At 41.8% G+C, this 23,403-nt stretch overlaps 1 protein-coding gene across 3 annotated transcripts in view; it reads right to left on the bottom strand.

The window, feature by feature from the left end:
* Positions 1 to 2,376: 2,376 nt before the first annotated feature.
* Khdrbs3 (KH RNA binding domain containing, signal transduction associated 3) overlaps positions 2,377 to 23,403 on the bottom strand; it is a 138,897-nt gene continuing 117,870 nt past the window's right edge. For 2 of the 3 annotated variants that reach the window (XM_090339449.1, XM_090339450.1), the window contains exons 8-9: positions 10,122 to 10,180; positions 7,997 to 8,204 (exon numbers count right to left, since the gene is read on the bottom strand). In XM_090339449.1, the coding sequence (XP_090195575.1) occupies positions 8,113 to 8,204; positions 10,122 to 10,180 (151 nt within the window). In that variant the 3' untranslated portion in view covers positions 7,997 to 8,112. Of the gene's footprint in view, positions 2,584 to 6,619; positions 6,678 to 7,996; positions 8,205 to 10,121; positions 10,181 to 23,403 lie in introns of those variants that run through there. The other variant, XR_016536718.1, reaches the window with a different exon arrangement.

Genomic DNA, 23,403 nt, shown 5'->3' with positions numbered 1-23,403 from the left:
TCAGAAACCCTCCTTCCCCTCAGCTTTCCGCCTAGGCCGCTGGGCCAGGTGCCCACCCGAGTGCCTCTATGTTGACCGCTATTTCCCATGTCACATCCCGGCTGGCTGAAGTGATACAGGTGACAAGCATAGAGGAGAGCTCACGAAGCCCCTAGTGCCCTGGAGAAGAACCTAGGAGGGTGGGCAGGAGTGGGGTGCTGGACTCCCATGCCTACTTGGCAGCCTGTGGTGCTGTGGAGGCAGGGGGAGGGGGTCTAGATCGGTGATGCAGACGCCCCCTGCCCCAGACCCTGCCCCACGGAGCAGCCTCCCACGCTGTGGGAGAGGAAGCTCACCAGCGCCCACTGCCCTGCGCTGTCTACATCCACCTTGGCTGTGTCCCCTGTGTGTCGAGCACAGACGCCAGCAGCTGCGCACGCATGCTCAAGGCTCAGGAGTGTGGCTTTTGTCTCATCTTCCACCTTAGGAGGCGGCTGAGGGACCTCACCCTGCCCACTCCCTCACCAGCTCCAAATCGTCCCATCCATTAGAGGCAATGGCAGGCCCCCCAGGACCCCGCCCCACACTGCATGCATCCTCACCCCGAGGCAGCTCTGCTCAGCCCTTTTCATCTCACTGACACAATTCTCCATGTGGTAATGCCCCCTGCGTCTGTGCTCTGATCTCCACACACAGCACAGCTTCAAAAGACATCTCCAGTCTAATGGCTTTCAAGCTTCCATTTCCAGCTGAGATGGCCCCTCCAGATGGGCAGCCCCCGCCATCTTCCCCTCTCGGGAAGAGGCAGTTCTATTCTTCCAGTGCCTCTCATCTCTCAGTCTATCCGCCTCAAGTCTTGTCAGCTCTACTTTCCCATCACCTGAACTCTGGCCAGGCGTCTGCATGCATGGCTGCAGCCCCTGCACCAACCACTGTCTCCCCTTCCCTGGCCTTACTATCACCTATGCCCAATGTCACTTTGCCAATATACACTGGACGACTGTACATTTCTCAATATCCCCCCCGCCCCCACAATCTCCCACTAAAGCTCTGAAGGGTTCCCATATGCTCTGGCGGCCAGCGGGTTCTGACTCCACTTCACTCTCCACGGGCTCTTTTCCTGGCTGGTCCACAGGTACTCTGGCTGTCCCTCACATCATCAAGCATGTTTCTACCTTTAGAACCCAGGGTCCCAGGGCAACCCACCTACGTGAATAGGCCCGTTATGTTATCCCAGTCATTCGCCCACTGTCCCAACGAAACACAAGCCCTCTCCTGCGTTCCAGTGTTAGCCCAGCTCCCCGCTTGGCCTTCTCATCCAGGGCTCGTGGTGTCTCCCAGCATGGAGATGGTTCTCTGGTTCTCTTCAGGACAGATTCCCTCCCAGTTGTGCCATGCTTTCTCTCCAGGAGGTAGGACAGTGCCTGGTTTGAGGAATTCTCACTGCATAAGTACTTGGTGAATTAAGTAATACAGGCAGCAGAGCGGCATTAAGAATGAGATCAGAGAAGCTGACAGGTGGGAGATGGGCTGGGATTTCACTTTCAGGTTTAGAACCCACTTTCATGACGAGGCGGGGGAAGGGCTGCAGTGTTCAAATTCTTTTCTGTGTGCCACAGTCTGTCTTATGGTCTAAAGTTTCTACCCGTTCAAAATTAATTCCCAACCAAGAAGCACACAAACCCTTCCTGCGCTAGTCGGACTGGTTCTCTCTTCACCTCACAGGCGCTCTGACCCAAGGGCTTGTCACATATTCTTTTGAGACATCTAAAGACCCAAACTTCAGGAGTAAAGAATTAAGTCTGCAGAAAACATCACAGGAAGAGATGAACAAGCTAACCTACTCAGTTATTCTGTAGATAACATCATGCTTCAACCATAGTGGGTTGCAAAGAATAAATACCTTGATGAAATATGACATTTTAAGGTATGAAACCAACAATTTAACAGTGTGTGACTGTTCTTGACGTTCCAAGACCAGGAAACATGTGTAAGCTTCCAGCTCACAGAAAACACAGCTTCTGGGATGTGTTGAATGAAAATCATAATGCAGCAGCTGGGTAGGAAGAGAGGAGCCTAGCAATACTCACACAGGGCTGAGGGTCTTGGGGTTCCACAGGCAAGAGAAGAGCACTTTCCTGCTGGCGGCTCTCTGCATGCACGTGTGGCCCAACACTTTCACATTTATTGTTCCTTCAGTGGGGTGGATGCACCATGTATCTACCAGCTACAGGAGTGAGCTGGAGCTGTATATCAGCCTCAGTTACACAACGTGTGGAGCTGCTGTGCTGTAATACTCTTACCCTTCTCAGTTTATATTAAAGCAGAGGAGATTTCAACAGGCAGACTTTATTAACCAATGTACATTCGTACTTTTCTGTTCATTAGGAGGCAACAAAGTATGACTGGTGTTGTCTTCTTTCAAAAAAACAAAGGAAAGAAAAATTAAAAATAAAATTTCATAGAAACATTTCACAACACAAAATCTGTACAAAAGCCAATGTAAGAAATTAAGATGATCTTCCAGTTTGCAAGTAGACTCATTTATTGACAAGGCACAATGGTGAGTTGACTATTCTTAAGCAGTCCGTACACGGACAGTTTCTGAAAGAGAAAAATGACGTATGTTTGTACACAACAAGACACTAACGACAGTTGTTGAAAAGGCAGGGTTTAGGCAGAAGAGTTAGGTAGGCCCTTCAAGGAACACAGGCGTGGCTGGAGGTGGGGCAGGGTGGGGAGGGAGGGGCGGCGTGGATCAACATGCAGTGTATCAATAAACTGACATGTTCAAGTGAATGACTACTTAAACGTGATAAAAATTAGAACTAAAAAAAAAAACCTTGGTAAAGTCAAGGACATAAAATATTACGGTGGCCATTGTACACAGACAGATCAAGGACCGTCATTTATGATGTTTATGGTTTGGCTTCAGAATGACAATACCTATATTAAACTAAACCTCTCACATTCCAATACACAAGTGCTTCCATGGGTCGGGAACTGTCCTTGCATTTTTTCCATACGAAAACTGAACTTACAGATTTCTTTTAAAACAAATTTTATTAACGAACAGAGGAGGACTTGATGTGTTTACAAATAGCAAAATCATTACTTCAAAACCCGGGTGGTAACTAAATGGAAAACCCCAGTAATGGTGGAGAAGCATCAAGGCACACACACACTGGCCAGGTTCGGGAGGAACGCTGGGTCCAGCGCATGGCTCCCTGAGGCCCGCCCCTTCCTAGCTCTCCAGGCATCTCTCTGCCATCTTCTGGCACCTTGTGTTCTAGCAACTGCTCTAGGTCTTCAGATACCTGGTGCCCAGGCCACCATCTCCACACCTGTTCCAGCCTATTGGCTCCAACCTTTCCTCCCCGTCTGCTTGAAGTTCTGAGACCTCTCTGCCTTCCTGCCGAGTTTCAGAGACAGCATGCTAATCACCTACAAAATGCATACACCTTAAGAAGTTAATAAGCACATGAAATACAAGTAAATCTCTTGACCTTTAAGCCATAAATACCTGTTTGTTTTTGTGCTGGTACTGGAACTTGATCTAAGAGTCTCCTGCTTGACTTTTGGTGCTAGCGGCTGGTGCTCTATCACTTGAACCATATTTCTACTCTCAGATTTTTGCTGTTTAACTGGAGATAAGAGTTTTGCACACTGGTCTGCCAAGGCAGGCTTTAATCCTTAATTCTAAGATCTCAGCTTCTGGAGCAGCTAGTATTACAGGCATGAGCCATAGGACCAGCCAATGCTTCTAGTGCAATAATTCAATGATCATCTCTTCGAATGGCTTTCAAGTGCTTTACATGTTATAAAATAACAGACTTATCTACAATCGTCAGGGAGCATACTAAGAAGGATCTCAAAGATCAGCAGCATCCTGCCCCAGGGAGGCAGCCATCTCCTTTACTTGGTTTTATTGGCAGTGCTTGGCCAGAGCCTGTGACTTAATGGACCAGCCCTTCAAACACACGTTAAGGTTAGTAGTGGTAGGGAATGGAATTAAGACCAACTTTTCATCGAGCACACGTAGGAAGATTTCATGCATGCTAGGTGAGCACTCTACCACTAGCCTACACTCCGGGCCCTGGAAGATTTCAGATTTTACACCAAACACGTGTACTCCTTATTAAACAAAGGTCACGCCTGCATTTCAAGGTCTCATTTCCATTGAGAAACGAAACTAATCCTTAGTGTTTGTGCTTGCAGAACAACAGGGCCATCTGTTCACTGCTGCGCTCCTACTGAACGCCGTGTCAGGCTCTGCCAGGTACTGGGCCAGCCAGGCTAGGAGGTGGAGCCCAAGTCCAGCAGGACGCAGCTTCTTCTCTGAAGCTCCTAAGGTCTCGTAGCCCACGGAGACACACACAACCAAGCATAGCAAAACGTGACCTCCACCATGACAGCAGCCCTGCTTGCTGACTCTGTCTGACAGCACTGGTAGGGGAACAGGAGGTTTCTGGGGACAATGCACCCTTGGCCATGCTGTCTGGGGCTGGCCCTGCTTCCTATCCATCCCTGCTCCACCATGACTGCCCTGCCCAGAGAGGCTGAAGCTTCTGAAATAGGGAGCAACAATAAATCTCCCCCCTCTTAAATTGTTCACGGAAGGTGTTCTGTCACAGGGAAGAGAGCCAGGCTAACACCGTAGTCAAGAAGGAGCCCCCGGATCCAGATTGTGTGTGTGTGTGTTTCCCAGATTGTATCTGATATCTGGATAATAATCCCTTTCCAAAATCTGATGAAGCTATGGATTTTTTTTTAAGTGTACAAAGCCAGGCACGCCTGTAATCCCAGCTACTCAGGAGATTGAGATCTGAGGATTGCCTGGGCCCGAAAATCCGTGAGATTCTTATTTCCAATTAACCACCAGAAAACAGGAAGTGGTGTTGTGGTTCAAGTGGTAGAGTGCTAGCCTTAAGCTAAAGAGCTCAGGGACAAAGTCCAGGCCCCAGAGTTCAAGTCCCATAACTGACAGAAAATAAAGGGTATAAAATTTCATGAATCAGATCAGAAGACCATCTGGGTTGACCTTCTGCCTATCTGTAACTGCTGATGGAAGAAGCCTGAGCAGATGGCAGTGTAAGAGGACTAAGTCTTGGCTGGACTCGGCATGGAGACGAGGTCCTGAGCCAAGCACTACTGGCAGTCTCCAGCAGCTATAAACACAACATTGCATTTGATTTCTGTACAAAGAAGCCATTAAATACACCTCCCCCCCAAATACACACTTCTAAACAAGCTCTAATGAATTCTACACTATTAAAAGAATAACACATTTCTCATTTATGTGATAGGTACTCTGTCCTGACAACCGAATTTTCTCTCTCACTTTCAGGTTATAAAACTCTTTCAATAGCCTATCATTTAAAGTCTTATCATAGTAAGCTGGGAGCCAGTGGCCCAGGCCTATAATCCTAGAAACTCAGGAGGTTGAGATCAGGAAGACTTTATCTCCAGTTAACCATTAAAAAGCCAAAAGTGGAGCTGTGGCCCAAGTGGCAGAGGTGTTCAGGGGCCACAGGACTGGCACCCCCAAAAGTAAAGTCGTATAAAACTATGTAAGAGAAGCATCACTTTCGTGGTACTGCTGCAGAGAGGGAGAGTTGTCCAGAGGCACAGCGTTAAGTGGAAGAGCCCAAATGTAAACTCTTGAAAAGTAAGATGGGGTGATCAGGGCCTGGGTTGTGTTTTGTAGAACAATGAACGAATACCTGAAAAATACGACCAGATAATGGTAATCTTTCTTTTAGAAATCTTTATAGATCTTCTGATTATTAAATCATGTATTCACCAGTCAGATGCAGTTGTTCAAGCTGGTACTCCTAGCTACTTGGGAGGCAGAGGTCAGGGGATCATGGTTCGGGGCCAGCTGAGGCATCCATCACAATCAGTGGCTGTGTGCAGTGGTGTGAGCCTGTCCTCTCCAGAAACAAGGCGAAGCACAAGCAGAGGATCCCAGCTCAGCTTGGCCGAGGAATAAACCTAGACTATGCCTTGAAAACTATCAGGAAAAGAGGATGCAGGCTTGACTTCAGTGGTAGACCACCTGCCCTGAAAAGCACAAAGCCCTGGGCTCCATCCCTACTAACAAACTCCTTCACACACCAACTATGTCCAATACTTGGTACAATATTTATCGAATGAAAGCAGTCATTTGCTTTGCAAGAACCCAGGAACCTAAAAATAACCCTACTTAGACAAGATCAGGATAATTACTGCAAAGTATGTCCTGTAGGTCTGCGGGCCACTACTCCTGGGAGGGGCCGAGGCAGGAGGGTGGGAAACTCTAGGTCTGCCTGAGCTACAGAGACCGTTCTCAGTGTTACCTTCCACCACAAAACAAACAAAACAGAACACATCACTTCCTGCTTATGTGAAATAGTAAAATGGGATTCACATCATACATGAAGTTTGACAAACAACACTTTTCAATTTATTAATTTGAAAACATTTCCATAGTTTTGATTAGATGGTTGTATTTGAACTGAACTCCTTAACTATTGAGATGGCCTGCAGATTAGAGGTCCAAGCTCCAGAGTGCAGGTAAGAGGAGGCAGTGCAGAGTCTCCTGGGGATTAGCTTCACCTCCCTACACAACTCGGAAGCACTGGAACCAAAGAGTGCTTACCTCTGCTTTCTCCAAGTCACAACCACTTCCTCTGACATTCCAATATGGGCGACATTTCCTAACAAAAGAAGAGATCTGTTTACTTATACAGAAGAAACCCCTCAAAAATAAAAATTACACATTTAATATAATCTACAATTAAAACTTAATCCAAATGATTGAAGAATAACTTTATTTCCTCTTTGTCAGTTTTAAGAATGCCCTCATTTACTAACCAAATACTGTATTACAAATAACTAGTTATGAGGTTTTACATTTGTTTAATAGGGAATAATTGGCCCCAATTAAACTGGCTAAACTAAGGCTTTTTAGATTACTAAAACAAATTAAACTTTTTAAAATGAGAATTTAGGTGATCTTAAAACCTTTCTAAAATGGATAATGAAACTCGCTAAGTTGTAATCTCCCTGTTTTTATTAGTTATATTAAGATAAATTAAGTGAGATTAAAATCTTATTTGATTTATTTACCTTTGGAAATGAAGACCGTTTAAGGGTTACACATCCTCAGCCTTGGCGAGTGCGACCTCAATTAGTCAAGTCAGAATGTCTTTAAAAGCTTTGTGCTATTGCTTCCAGCATGGAGGCGAGGTGTTCATTAAGGTACCAAAAGTCTCATAAAAAATCCAAAGTTGCACTAGTGAAAAAACGCTCAACAAGATGAAAACTGATCACATCTTTTCCAGAAAATTCAGTAGTTATTTTTAAACAAGATTTGGTTTGGTATAATTTTAACGGGCCACTCATGCAGCTTGATCCCATTTGGACTCTTTAAACAGCATTTAAGTCTACGGTGAGCACATTGCGGCACATTTAATTTTATACCATTTTTAAAATAAGTTGTACAATGTTTAGTGTGACCCTTTTATGACAAGCATTGTTAAAGGAATTCCTTCCCTGTTTACAACTATTTATGAAGGCCTTTTTAAATAAGAGAAACATGAAATGGTTAGCTCACACACACAAAATTTCTTTCAAAAGTTTATTTAGTATCAAGCAAGAGGAGACTTTGCTTAACACTACAGAACATTTCAAGACTTGAGTTACAAAAGAATACCACATTATTTTCACTCGAAACTGGCTTCCCTTTTTACGCATGTTGGCAAGAGAAGAAAAAAAATACTAGCATATGGCTTAAAGAGAAAATAACTAAACTCTATGGAAACCTTTAAAATGAAAGGTGAGGCTTATGTTAAAAGAATGGATTAACATATTTAGTAACCTATCTTTTTGTTTAACACTAGTTAATCAAAAGTTATTTTTTTCCTTTTGATGACCTATTTTTTCATATACAGACTAGAAATAACAAAATTTTACATGTCTTGGTTTTTCCTGCCCAGGGTGATGTTTCAAACAAAGTAGTTTTAAGTTCCATCCATTCAGATTTTAAGCATTTTGATTTATTTAAAAAGGGATTGTTCATAGAAAAAAATTACTTTGAACAGTATACAGGACGGGTGGAGATTGGCTATTTCACAACATCAGACAGTACAATCAGTATCTGCCATATGGCTGGTCTCTGTAGATGCCCTTTGCCGTCCTTGCAGAAGGTGCTTTGTGTCTTGAGTTAGTCCACTCTTCTTGCCCTGAAATTGGTAAGACAAATCACAATTAAATCATTGCATAGATCCCACTGGCTTCACTGATGAGAATCTGACTTTACCCTAAGCTAGTGGTAGATGTCATAGTGAACTTACATATCTCTGATGAACTAATAAAAGAAACAGGGTATGCAAAAAAACTGTACATATAATAAAAGGTACTGTTTCATTGACAAAACTATCAGCATGGAAGGAAAGTAAGCTTTGTATCTGGGAGACAACCAACTTGGAAAGAATTTTCCTTTGTTACTCACTCAATTCAAGCTACCACAAGCAAACTGAACTACCTCCTCCAAAATGGTAAGACATTTAGGAGTGGGAAAGAGAAGAGTGGATCACTTAAATTTCCCCTAATAGTGAGAAAGAAAATGAACACAGGCAATCTGAGGAGGGGGCGGGAGAAGGGGGAGGGAGAAAGACCACAGAGCAAACTGGGAAGGACAGAGTGAGAAAGAACCTGGTCACCTGCCTCAGTCTTCGCAGGCCCTCTCATAGACTCAGAAAAGTATACTGGGCAGAAACTGTGCCTTCTTAACATTTCATAAGAAACACCTTAGTAAACAAAGGTAAATCCATTGTCCTTATCTCCTGAAATTACATACTTATCCAGGCTCAGGACTGCCACTTAGTTGCCTATAGGTCTTGGACACCAAACAGTTAACTCCCTGCTGCAACACACAGCAATCTAAAAGCCACAAGTCCACAGAGACCAATTTAAAAAGCTGTGAAAGAAAAAAGCTTAAAATGACCTCTTCTTTTGATACAAACATGTAATCAACGTCACTCCCCCAAGCTAACTTACATCAATTTAAGTCTACAGCATTCAGCAAGCCAATGCATTTCTCTTAAGTGTTCCTCACGAATCACAACAACAAAAAGAATCAAGGTAGGTTATCACAGCTTTGGGCAGGTGATACAACAAAATGCACTTCAAAGGAACATCGGAAAATGGTTTTTCAGTTATGTTCAGAGAAATGTCATAGCATCCATTAACCAGGACCCTGATTCACTTGCAGTGAGCACCAGGCAATCTCAGAACTTTGTAGCTGATTGAAGCTTCATGCTCTCTGGTCTGTTTGCCCTGTGGCAAAGGCACGTCTTACTATCATTTTGTGGCTGCAACCAATTCTTTTAATTAAAGCTGCCAACCTCTACATAATATTGAGAATATGGACATGAATTTCCCAGCATCTCTATCTGCTTCCTTTGAATTAAGGAGAGGTTAAGTGTCTCCATGTAAGTTACTCAGGACTATACACTCCCTGTTCAGTGTTGTTGTATGCTTTATGGAATGACTCTAAGTTTTTCTTTTCTTTTTTTGCTAGTCCTGGGCTTGAGCTCAGGGCCTGAACGCTGTCCTTGAACTTTCTCAAGGCTAGAGCTCTACTACTTGAGCCACAGCACCATTTCTGGCTTTTTTCTATTTATGCAGTACTGAGGAATCAAACCTGGATCTCTGTGCATGCTAGGCAAGTACTCTACCATTAGGCCAAACTCCCAGCAGAATAAGTTTTTCAAAGTACTTGAGACTGTGAATGAACTTTAAGATGGGGTGGAAGAGAAGCACTTCAGATGGGCACTCTTAATTTCTTCATTCTACTTTAGTATCAAGGAACAGAGCCACTTCAGAAAGACCCAGGGAAGCAAGTGTTTGTAGTTTTGCAAATTATTCTATTAAGTGAGATCAGAACACCATCATCAACCCCACAGGAAAACCCAAGTTTGAACCTGAATTCATGTACTAGTCTACAAGCCTGTAGCTCTTTTGAAATGTTATATTAAAGGACCCCCTGAAAACACATACATACATACATATATACATAGGAACTAAAAGAAGACAGTTTCTTCCGTCTCAATGAGTGACCCCACCCTCCTCTTGATGGCCATTCTCCATGCACTCACCATAGGAATCGTAGGTCTCTTCGCTGAGTCCATGTCCATAATCATAGTAGTCAGCTCCACTACATGAATAGAAGAAATAACATTAGCACGAAGAGATTTGTCTGTGGGTTAAAAACGTACCTAACCAAATATCGCGAAACAAAATACATGAAAAACTAATAACTGAGTTAAAATCAGTTCTCACTGTGATGACCGAGTGGTAAGACATCAGGAGCCTCTGAACTCACAGATGTGCCACACAATAAGCATGTCTGATGTCTGAACTACAGCTGGTTAATCGGCAGTGAGCCTGGAAGACGCCTGGGCTTCAGAGTGCCTGCAGAGTTCTCATGCTGTGTGGAGAACCAGGACTGGCTGAGGCAGGGGCTGCAGCACTGGCCACTTCTTCCCCGCAGTGGAAGTGCATTTCTTCTCTGAGCCCAATCTGCCTATCCACCTGAAAACTGAAGAACTTAGTACTGTGTACATGGTAGGACCCTACTTCATGATCTACACAACAGGGCAGGGCCATTTCATGGCAGCAGCACTACTGCATCACAGTGGGTGAAATGCTCTCAGTGCGCAGGCACGTGGGGGGTGTCTTCTGGGGAATTCCAAGTTTATGATCAAGGGTCTTTTCAAACCACGGCCGAGTCCTTGTTCTAATTTAAAATATCCTAGAAATAGCAAAAACAGAAACAGCCAGTTTTCAGTAAATTCTGGGAATAAGGCCTAAAATGCGGCTCAACATATTTGAACTCTGCACATCTGTATAGGCGTAAGTTGGCACCAAAGCTGGATCACTGAACCACAAACATGGACTCTCTGATGAAGACCTTCATTTCCCCCTCAGGCTTTCCTTCGGGCAGCTCTCCTTCATTTTGCAGAAAAACAACTGTCACCATCATCTTTTTTTTTTATTTTTAAGTTTATATCTTATTGCAAAGGTGATGCACAGATGGGATTCAGTTACATAAGGAACGAGCACATTTCTTTCTGAAGTGTTACCCCTTGCTCATTTTCTCTAGCTCCCCCCAAACTCCCTCCTCACAACATTTCCAACATAGTGCCTACTGAGTATCAGGGTTAAATTTGCTCACCCTTTGTCTGAAGGTTTCTGTGAGTCCCCTTTCCTTCCCCTAATTAGATAAATGTATATACAAGATCAAGGGTACAGAAATCACAAACAGTGACAATTAGGGAATAAACAAAGGAAAGAAAAAAGAAAGAACTGCAAATAATACAATTAAAAACCCTTTGGAGGAACTTAGGCTCAATGGTTTCCCTCATTTGTCATAATCAGTAGAAACCTTGGGCTCTCCTAGCAGAGATTTGCAATAGAGCAAAACCTTGATACATAAGGCCATATAGTAGGACACTAATTCTAGGATATAGAAACAAAACCCATATAATGAATGATTGTTGTCCTTAAGGTACTATGTTATTTCTCAGCTCTTTTGCTGTCCCTTGGTTATCTCATATTGTTACAGTATCTCACTTTGTTATCTGATATATTGGATATATTTGTATTTGGTTATTTGAAATTGGATAGGGAAGGGGGGAAAACAAGATGAGGGGTGGGGGGGAGGGTAATGGGGACCAAGACATGTGAAAGGGTATCAATGTATGTGAATTAATGCACCTTCTATCTGGCAAATATCATGTAACCCTTTTATTAATTACAATAAAAATATCAAAAAAAAACCCTTTGGAGGGGTGGGGGAAGGAAAGTGGGAGAAAAACATGGGAAGGGATAACAAGGTTCAAGAATTAATGTACCCACTACCTTACGAGTATAACTGTAACTCCTCTATACATCACACTGATAGTAAAAGAAAAGGAAAAAAATAAAAACCCATTTCCATTTCTTGGAGTTCATTTCAATAAGAATTATTTTATATGGTCACATGCATGTAGATATTGAGCCACTGTGATCCTCTCCTAAGAATATTCTCCATCATTTCAACTTCCAATAATCAAAGAAGTTACAATCCCTGTGGAAAACCACCAGCTCAGCAGTTCACCATTCAGGCTGTGTGACATGGGGACGTGACAGTGTGAGTGTCTCCTCTGCTTGCTGGTGATACTGCCAAATACAAGAAGGGATGTCCCAGGGGACGCTGCACGACAGCATTGGCCACAGAGCCAGCCTGATCCTTAACGAAGGACAACAAGGCCCCGACTCTAGGTTTCATCCCTACCTGGCTCGCCAAGTCACATTTTCTTTCCAAAGACCAATCATCAAATCAGTGACTTCAGCATATTATTCAGACTCTTTCGAAAGCAACTCTTCTTTCTGCCCGAAATGTATTTTTCCCTCCTCATCTCCTCCAAGCTACTTCCTACTCAGTTAGCCTACATGCCACTTCCATAGAAAATCTTCCCAGTCAGGGTCTGACTGGTTCCCACTGCAAGCCTCTGCCTTGTTCCCAGGTGTGGAGAGGCTGGTACATGAAGGAAGGTCCCTCCACCACTCCAGTGTGTTGTAGACGTGGGGGAGGAGGTGTTGTTGAGCAGTGTTCTTGAGGCCAGCAGGATGGAGGAGGTGGAAGGTGAAGAAGGAAAGAGTGGAAGCAATGGTAGGTAGCAAAGCCCACCCAGGAGGAGGAACAAAGTACAGAGGTAGGAAAACAGGCAGAAAAACAAATCTGTGCACCCATGGAAGGAGTCCTATCAAATACAGCTAATAGGGATTTATAGAGTATCTGTGCTAGAACATTCCGTAGGATAAAATGTGCCCTTTGTGTGGGGCACACCTTGTATTCCTGGTCTTATCCCAACCCCCAAGTTAGCTTAACTGCTTAACTGCATACAACAACACTGGATGTGACGTGAACTGACTGTAACAGAAACCCTGAACTTGCTGTGTCACACCAACTGCTTTCCATGCTGCCAGGATCAGATGGCTGTCATACTTGGTGGCAAAGGGCCGCTTTTCCACAGAGGCCTATTTGCTACAGAGAGTTTAAAACGGTCTTGTAACTGAGCTGCCTTAATTCTCAAGGGCATGACCTTGGTTCATGTAAAACTCTGGTTAAGACAGGGTTGGGGGAAGGGTGTACACACACCCAAAGCTCACACACAGAACTGGACACAGGGGATGCTCTCTGCCCGCCCTGTCACTCTCTCCCATGACTCTAGCTTACTCACCCTTAAAACAGAAGTCAGGGCTGTGGGAACAAGATAGCCTTGTCAGAGAGACTGGTCATTGTTTTGGTTGTCAGTAGCCTTAGCTCCTTCTCTCCCTTTAGCCCTAATCTTTCCTCCTGCCATAAATATTCACAGTCAGAAGAATGAGGAGAAGAGAAGTGTTTGCATTCAAAAAAGATAATGATGCTAAGAAAATGGGTTATTTACATGCAGAAAACCAAAAGCAAGTTCCTATCTTCCATTCTGCAGGAAAAAAATCAACTCCAAAAAGGATATTAATGTAAGATCTGAGACTTTGAATCTACTAGAGAAAATACCAGAAAAATTTAGAAGATAAAGGTATAGGCAATTATTTTTTAAGATAGGATCCCAACTGTAAAGGAAGTAAAAGTAAAAATTCACAAATGGGATTGCATCAAATTAAAAGGTTTCAGCACAGCAAAAGAAACAAATACCATGGTCAAGAAGCATCCCTCAGAATGGGAAAGAAAATATTATACCAAGTATTCAATAGAATATACATGTATTTAGAATATACAAAAAGCTCAAAAATTGCACAGTAAAGAATAATGCAACTAATATATTTAGAAGAAGTTCAAATGGTCACTATGAAGAAATATCCAACATTCTTAAGCCACAAACAAACCAAAACTACCAAAATTCCATCTCCCCTGAAGAGATTGGGCTCTGTCCACTCTTGGTATGCTTTGGGGTATAGAGCCACAGCTTTTAAAAAAAATTAATTGATTTTTTAATCTTTATTGAAAAGGTGATAAGTAGGGGTTTACAGTCATGTAAGTAAGGTAATGAGTCACAGCTTTCAGGCTGTGCCTACTCCATTTCAAGTGTAACTGTCTTAACAAAATCACTCTATCTTGTTTATACAGGTAAATAGCTAACATCAGCCAGCACATCAGGTGGCTCAAATTAATCATTTATTTGTGTCAATAAACAATTATATCAGCAAATATATTGTCATATCAACCCCTGCCCCTCCCAAAAAACAACTGAACTCACCACACCATAGGTTAACACCCCTTCCCTTGCCTGAGACTATAAAAAGGAGCACCCCAAGGCAGACAGGCAGCACAAGTCCAGGAAGATTGCTGAAATCCAGAACCCCAGCTTCAGTCCTGTCTGGGATGTACCTCACTCTCACACCGCACTGGAAATCACCTGCCATGTGGATGGACATTGGATATCGCGGGGCCCTGAGCAGCTCTGAGCCTGGGGTACAGTGGGGCTCTTTATACGAAATCTTTCCTGCATCTGCACCAACCCTACCTGTGCCTCCAGCACGGCTGTCTACAGCCTCTTTAACCTCTGAATTACTGTGCAGTGAGATGTGCAATCTGAGAGTGAATACAATGATGACTACAAGAAAAGAACTCGTGTTGCCAAAAGCTTGGTTATCTAGTGACCTCAGTAAGGCTTGGTAAATTAATGCCAGTGAAACTGTAGCTTGTCAATCTGTTGATATACAATAAATTCAGACACTGTGAGCTCCTCTGTTTCTGACACAGCTTGCTCATGGCATCACCCCCTTCAGAATGGGAATCAACAAAAAAAAAACAAGTAACAACAAATGCTGGTGAGGATTCAAGGGAAAAAGAAACTCTTATACACTATTGGAAGGAATGTGAACTAAGTGCAAGTACTATAAAAATCGTGATGGAGGTTCTTCATGAATAATTAAGAGAGATCTATGATCTTGCCATGCCACTACTAGCATACATGCAAAGGAGTACAAATCAACATATAATGCACAATAGCCTAACTGTGGAATCAGCAACATGGCCACCATCTGATAAATGGATACAGAAAGTATATTACATATAACAACATGTTACTATTTTTTTACTTTAAGCAAAATTTAAATTGTTATTTTCAGGAAAATAATGGATGCAACTGGACATCATGTTGAGCACAATAAACTAAGTTCCCAAAGCAAATATGTCATGCTTTCACTCATTTTTAAAATCTACACCTGTACACACACACACACACACACACACACACACACACACACACCATAATATATTCGTATATATAGGAAAGATGAGGGGACAGGGAAGAGAAAATAGAATCAGACAGGGCAAGCATGAATACAGATGAGATGACACAAGGAAAGTCAATAAAAGCTGTTGAATGGGAGGTGGGATTGAGGAAAGAGGGAACAATCTTCAATCTAATTAAAATATGATGTGTATGTATGTGAGATACCACAGTGAAATCTTTGTAAAATTAATAGATACTAAAAAAAAAGGCCAGGAATGTGAAATGGGGTCCTGTTAGGGATGTCTATCCATGGGAGTGGGGGCAGGTGAAGTGGTTGAAAAAGAATGAATAGAGAAAGTGCTGTGTGTGTGTGTGTGTGTGTGTGTGTGTGTGTGTGTGTGTGTGTGTGTGTGTGTGTGTGTGAAGGAGATGATAAAATGTGATGAAACTGTGATTACCAAGATCTGAGCTGAGTGGAAGTCAGAGGACACTAAACCTCAGGAGGAAAAAAATTGCAGGTTTTATTATACAGCACGATGACTATGTAATTCAACCATGCACTGTTCTCCTGAAAATTACAGGAACATGAGGTACATGAGGAATACAAGCAATTTTACCAATTATATAGAACTAAGTAAAAAACAAAAACAATTGTTTTTAGAAGGAGGGAGGGGGTGATGAAGAGCACCAGAAGAGGTGAATCTGATCAGGGTACACTGTATGCATGTGTGAAAATAGCACAATTAAACCTTGTTATGTAACATATATATATATATATATATATAATTTTGTTTGTGTAATTTTATTTGTGCCTGTCCTGGGGCTTGAATGCAAGGCTGGGAACTGTGCCTGGGCTTTTTTGTCCAAGGCTAGCCCTCTACCATTTGATCCACATCTCCACTCCCGGCTTTTTATTGAGTTTCATGGACTTCCCTGTCTGGGTTGGCTTCAAACTGTGGTCCCTATATCGCAGCATTTTGAGTCACTAGTATTACAGGTTATGAGCCACTGATTCATAGCTACAACTAACATATTAATAAAATCTATCAGAAAATCCAGCATAAAGAAAGCAAAATGGCTTTACTACATAAGATACTGCAACGCTAAATATAAAGATTTGTTGTTGTTGTTACTGGGGCATGAACTCAGGGCCTGGGTCCTATCCATGAGCTTCTGCGCTCAAGACTAGTACTCCACCACCTTGAGCCGCAGTGCCACTTCTGATTTTCTGGTCCTTAGTTGGAGATAAGAGTCTCATGGACTTTCTTAGTTATTGGATGCTTCCGTTGCATAATTAAGATGGTAATATGTGAGTCACACCTTCCCAGGTGTTCAGAAGAGTGCAAGTTCTCTGTGTTTTCCAGACTGCTGGTGAAAATTCAAAATATAATCCCTGGCATTCTGACATTGTATTTTTTTTCTTTTTTTATTGTAATTAATAAAAGGTTTACATGATATTTGCCAGACAGAAGGTGCATTAATTCACATACATTGATACCCTTTCACATGTCTTGGTATCCATTACCCTCCCCCCCGCCCCCCTCACCCGTCTTTGTTTTCCCCCCTTCCCTATCAAATTTCAAATAACCAAATACAAATAAATTCAATATATCAGATAACAAAGTGAGATACTGTAACAATATGAGATAACCAAGGGACAGCAAAGGAGGTGAGCAATAACATAGTACATTAAGGACAACAATCATTTGTTATATGGCTTTTATTTCAATATCCTGGAGGTCCTTTCATTTAGCATCATACTATATGGCCTTATGTATCAAGATTTTGCTCTATTGCAGATCTCTGCTAGTAGAGCCCAAGGTTTCTATGATTATGACATAACCTTTGGATAAATCATATTATTGCACTTATCAAGAAATGAAAAATAACATTTGTGAAAATACACAATATTGAATAAGATGCAGTTACTTCAGTCTATTATGGAGATAAAGGAGTCTGGGCCCTTACTACATTGCTAAAGAAGATTCTGAAACAAGTCCACCAAGAAGATTCAATTTGCCAGGTGCAAAGTGACTCTTGTCTATGATCCTAGCTACTCAAGAGGCAGAGATCTGAGGATCATGGTTCAAAGCCAGCCTAAGCAGATGAATCCAAGAGACCTTTATTTCCAATCAATCAGCAAAATTCCTATAGTTCAAAATTTGAGGCAAAAGATAAGTACTTTACCTTCTCAAATACCTTTCTGCAGAAAACACTCCACATATATAGAAACATTGGACTTTTAGATTTTCATAGGCCCATATTTCAAAGAAATGTGATCACAGGCTCATAATTAAACCATTTGCAAATTATTCTTTTACTACTCTCTATAATCTGAGTACTTTGTTTTGCTGACTTTTAGATGTCCTCTAACCTTCAAAAGTTTCTTGAAAGAAACAAAGGAGAATTAGTCAGTAAGCTAGCAAGCACTCTGTGTGTTCATGAGTGAGCCAACCATGTCACAAATTAGATAACAATCTAACAGCATCTGTCAGAATATTCCACTCCCATAATTCAGTTCCTTTAATCCATGGTTTTACAAGTTTAAAAGTAAAATTTGAGATACTATAATAGGCAAAGGAGTTGTTAGTTTTATTGAAATTATTAAAATGTTTTGTTAACATATTTCAGTTTAGATAAAACACTTAAAGCTGTGTATAGCTTGGCTCTGGCAGCATTCTGCTAGGGTTTCAGTTTTAAGCAGCATATTTGTTTTTTGCTCTTTAAATGCCTTTTTAAAGTTTAATTTAGGATAGATATATTCAGATGTGTTCTAAACTATTTATTTGGCTAACTGTTCTTATTTATAGATTGTCTATTAATTTTGAGTAATACCCAACTGATGTGCCAAAACTTTTATTGTCATACCATAAAGCCTTCATGATTAACAGAGGGAAAACAGATATTGTAAAGCTTTTTGTAAATTAAAAAAAAATACAAAATAAAAAATCAAGTTAAAAAAAAAAGTCTCACGGACTTTCCTGCATGGGATAATTCTGAACTGTAATCCTTCTATCTCAACCTCCTGAGTAGCTAGGGTTACAGGCATGAGTCGTAGCCCCGAGCATAAGGATGTGCCGGGGCCAACCGGCAGCAAACCAGGGTTCGCAGATTGGGGTTCCTGAAATAGGGGACAAGGACTAGGAAGAAAAAGAAGAGAGACAGACACACCGGGTCCGGGATGTCCGCAGTCCAGGCAAAGACTGCCGAGACTGCCGCGTTTATTTTCCACTCCCCCTTCTTCCCTCCTCCTCTCCCAGGGAACCTCCAGGTGTTACATTCATATGGTAATTCTCAGGTCATTTACATAGAATAGGGCCAGAAAGCAATAAGACAATATAGCCATCGTCTGATGCAAGTCAAGGTACAGCTTGATTCCACTCTGGCTCCCAACAAGGATGTTTTTAAAGCACAATGAATTTTGTTTGAGAACAGAAATTCGGACTCAATAAAATCTTATGGACAATGTTGGTGTCAAGTACCAGACAAGTCTCTGCGCCTGCACTGAGCCCCCATCAGCAGTGCATTCTGGGGGAGTCACTGCCTGCCGAGGAGTCTGTGTTCTGTCATCCAGCCAGGGTCCCTGCTGGTCCCTGATCCATCATTCTCCATGGTCTAGCCCAGCATCTAGTCATCAAAATGGCTTCACATTTTGTTGAAAATTGGCTAATGTTTTTTAAGAAACATACTAAATTAAGCAAATTTTTTCCAAAGGTCAGATGGTACATCATAATGCCGCCTAGCAAAATAAAACTGTTGTTCTTAAGAATTGTTGCAGAGATAAAATGAGATTCACTACTTCATAAAATTGGGAAAAAAATAAAACTTCCTTTTCGGAGTCAGTTCTCAATTGTTTAACTCACAACTATGGATAACAGGTATGGAGGATAATGAAACAGAAGAGTCTAACGGCTGCCGACCAAACTAAGCATCCTTTACGAAACAAAGAGCAATAATAAAGATTCCTACACACTGGGAAATTGTGAGATGCTCTAACACAGCTCAGATTAAAAAGGGGTGGGATGAGGGTGTAAAGAATGTTTCCAATGAACAGGCAGATAAAAGGTAGTATAATTTGAACTAGCAACAATTCCACGTTAAGACAATCTCAGTTTTGACAGGTGAAAACTTTAAACTGACATTCACTATCATTTCACCCAGTTTCTGATTATTTATTGCAAGACTGTCATTAAGCCGAGAAGCTGGGAGCAGCTGAGCCCCATTCTCCCACCTGTCAGTTCTGACCGAATTGCTTTTGCAGCATTTCATTCCATGTACCTCAAATGTCTATTAACCAAAGACGTGTCCTATTTCCCAAGGGTAAATGAAAAACCCAAAATACAGCAAAAGGGAAAGAAAACCACTAAAACTCTTTGCTTAAGGATATAACTTAAAGCATTAATAACAGGCAAGAAAACTCCAGAGGCTCAATGTTCTTCCCTCTATCAAAAGGCTCTGGAGTGGAGCTCTCTCTCCAAGATCCAGAGACGGCCTGCCTCCCTGGTACCCCAGCCAGACTCCCAGGCCTTCTATGCTGTAGCCTATAAGGAATCAAAAGTAGCCCACATGCTCAGCATAATTCTGGCTTTCTGTTTGGTGAACTGAAGACATACTCAGGAGAAGGCAGAGTGCTGGCTGGCTAGCTCTAGTCCTCTCATGCTCCCTTCCTGTCTTCTCAGTTCTCTGGAAATGCCAGAGCTCAGCTTGAAGACCACTTTCTAAAACTCTAAAGCTTTTCTTGGTTTAGTTATGTGAGTGAAGAAACACCACGAGATGTAAGATGGTATGTTCCCTGGACCGTGTTCTGATACGAACCAAGGCACAAGATGCAACACTGGACTCGAGTCCAGTCCTCCTGGGCCTCTTACTGCCATCAATCCTCTGGGGTGAACAGGAGGACCACAAACTGAGCAAGCATTCAGAAGGCTGGGATAATGTCCACCATTAGGTGAGTGTCGGAGGCCTTTAGTGGGAAGAAAAGGTAAGGAAAAACAGCACTTTGTGTGAATAGCCTTCCCAGGTTTCTTCTCTAACCTCCCCAGCCACACAGAGCCACTGGAGGGAGGCCCAGGTCCCACACAGCCTGCATCCCCCTAGGATTGTGCTTCAACCAGCTCCCTTCACTTGACATCTTCAGGTTTGCAATTTGTAGAACTTCCCTTAGATAAACAGATAAGTTTATATGTGAGATATATAAACTAAGTTTCAGTATTGAAATGGAATGGTGATAGATTAGATATACCATTACATGAGCCTGAAATGCCTTCTACCTCCTAGGTGGATAAGTGATTTCCCTTAGAGAGGTCTGACACTATTCACTACTTCCTGCTTTCCTGGTCTGTCATTTCAATGTTGAGAAAGTAAAGAGTTTGGAGTCCTTCCCTACTATGATTAGAACTGAAAAGAGAGGGTTGAGTGTTATCCACAAACACCATCCTGTCTTTTGTTTGGACACACAGTTTTCAACACTTGTGTTGTAATTCCCATAATCAGTGTATGAAACAAACAGGTGGTTGTACCTACCGAATCTTTGTCATTGCTCTAAAAGAACTGAGAATAGTGAGTAAATGAAACACACAAAACCACTCCCTATGGATCTTACATTCTTCAGCTAAGAGGAAATGGCAAATGAGTGTAATAAGTAGGTAGGATGTTCGCAGGAGAGGAAGGTAAGTTCTACTGGGGTAGGAGCCTGCAGTTTTCTGGGCAGCATCATTTGATCTGGCTTGAGAAAGGTGAAGTGGGTGCACAAGTCTCTGTAGGTGAGAATGACCAGACACAGGGAACAGTCACCAAAGAAATGACTACAGACTTTGTTCTCAGTAAGATGGATTTGCTGTGGACCAAGATGTAGGAATGCTTGGGTGGAACAGCCTTAGGGAGGAGATTCAGAGAGGCAGTGTGGTTTGGGCCCTCTTTAGTTTGAGGAATGTGTCAGAAGTTGAGATATAGAAACCCAGTTAATGCACTAACAGAAACCTTAGAAGAAATGCCTAGGACAGAAACTACAAGCACAGAAGATTTTGCTTTCACGTTTTACCTAAAAGAAGAAACTAGATAAAACTACAAGGGAGGGCTGGCAGTTTTGCCTAGTGGTAGAGTGTTTGCCTAGCATGCATGAAGACCCGGGTTTGATTCCTTGGTACCACACACATAGAAAAAGCTGGAAGTGGTGCTGTGGCTCAAGTGGTAGAGCTCTAGCCTTGAGAAAGCCCAAGGACGGCACTCAGGCCCTGAGCTCAAGCTCTAGTACTGGCAAAACAAAAACAAAAATAAAAACAAAGACACCATCACAAGGGATTTGTATAGATAAAAAAAGGAAACCAGGGACAATCCAACTTTAAGAAGCCAGAAAGGAGAGAAATACTTGACAACCTTGACTGATACAAAAAAGCCAATGATGTAGAAAATAAACCAGAAAGTACATTATTCTAATAACAAAGTATTGAAATAATACTAAGAACAACAACAAAAAAAGTGATTATCCATATCACATAATTACTGACAGGACATATGGTCTGAAAGCTGATGATTAGTTCACAAATTTGGCAATGCTGATAGGCTACCTCGACAGGCAATAATGAGGATGAAAGCAACAGACGAGAATTACATAAAACACTCAATATAACAATACCAGTAAGTAAAAAAGAGAAAATGGTAGACAGTGGGACATGTGATGTTTTTGTTAATGACACAAATCTAAGCGATGTCACAGATTAAAATAGAAAGGGAGAGCAGACAACAGGAAAGGAGAGAACAGAGAACTGATGTGAAGATGACCTGGGTCCTGCAACTCAGGGCTGGGCTGCTGCTGGGAGATTCAGCAGGGCTCTACAAGTGCTGGGGAGGTGGGTGGCAGCAGAGAGTTAACAAGGAGGATGCACCTCCCCAAGGCTCAGTGACAAATTTGGAAGATAAACCTGGGGTGGGGTGCCAGGAAAAAAGTGCTATTGGTGGCATAGCAACTTCTCATTCTGCAAAAATATTTCAAAATAGAGACTGAGGATACATAGAGGATTTGGCAGTACTAGGCCAGAAGCTTTGCCTGTATCTCAATTAACACTCTATAATTTGGATTATTGTTGGCCTTTATCTGTTTTATTAAAGAATTCATTAACATTGATTTTTATATCATATTTCAAATGACATAATTAACAAACAAGTATTCAAGAAGGGAATCTCTATATACAATCACTGGCACTTAGATTTTAGAACATAATTAAAATTAGGCTGAGGGTTTATATATCATAGATACATATTAATCTATGTTATAAAACATTATGTCTATAGTCATAGATTTTTATGTCTATGTAGTTATGTTTATTTTTCCAGTACCTTGTCCATAGCATTGGGTACACAAATATTGAGTCCTCGCTCTTGTACTGTTTGGATCTAATAGCCACATATTAAGGATACCATGGTTGGCCTTTATCTTTAAGGAAACTCTTATCTGTAGTCATTTTGATAAAATTAGTCTGTTAGCTAAGAGTTAGGAAATGCTAGTTATGTAACAGAGACAACCTAAGGGCTGACAGGCTTAACCCATGGAATTGATCTGTCTTTTATGGTGTTTTCACTCTTAGGAGCCTTTCATCTTTACAATGACCATTAAGAATTTCAATAGATAAAGCAGAATAAATGAAAAAGCAATATTTGTAATACATTTTTTGGACTCTTTGTTTTCCCATTTTTATAGACAACTGACAATTTGGAACTCCTTCAGGGTACATGGCTAAAAAAGTTCCAATCCACTTAAAAAAAAAAAGCCTTACTTATCTAATATTTTTTTCATAACACTTAATATTTTCTCAGGAGGACAATGAGTAATAAGTTAATGAGACCAGGTTAAGCAAAATGGAAGAAAAGTTACTGCCCAAGTCCAGCCACCTCTAGACTTCTCTAGATCCTAATGACCTGAGGTGTTTGGAGACTTAGGAGCAGCTATTGTTAACTAAACTGGAAAGGGGGTTACAGGTAACTTTCCTGTCTTCTGTGTTTTGCTCTGTGTGTTCAGGTGAGTCACTTTCCACTTGACAACTCGGAAGCTGATAGGCCAGCCTTGATGCAGGAGATGCACATGATGTTCCTCAGAGGGCTTACTTCAATATGTGACAGGCAAGAGATTCGGAGCTTTCTGCTCATGAAGATATTAGGG

Source organism: Megascapheus bottae, chromosome 9 (assembly GCF_031878675.1).
Source record: "Megascapheus bottae isolate mThoBot1 chromosome 9, mThoBot2.hap1, whole genome shotgun sequence".
NCBI lineage: Eukaryota > Metazoa > Chordata > Mammalia > Rodentia > Geomyidae > Megascapheus > Megascapheus bottae.
The sequence above is the reverse complement of the archived record's forward strand: the minus strand, read 5'-3'. Positions and strand labels throughout refer to the sequence as shown.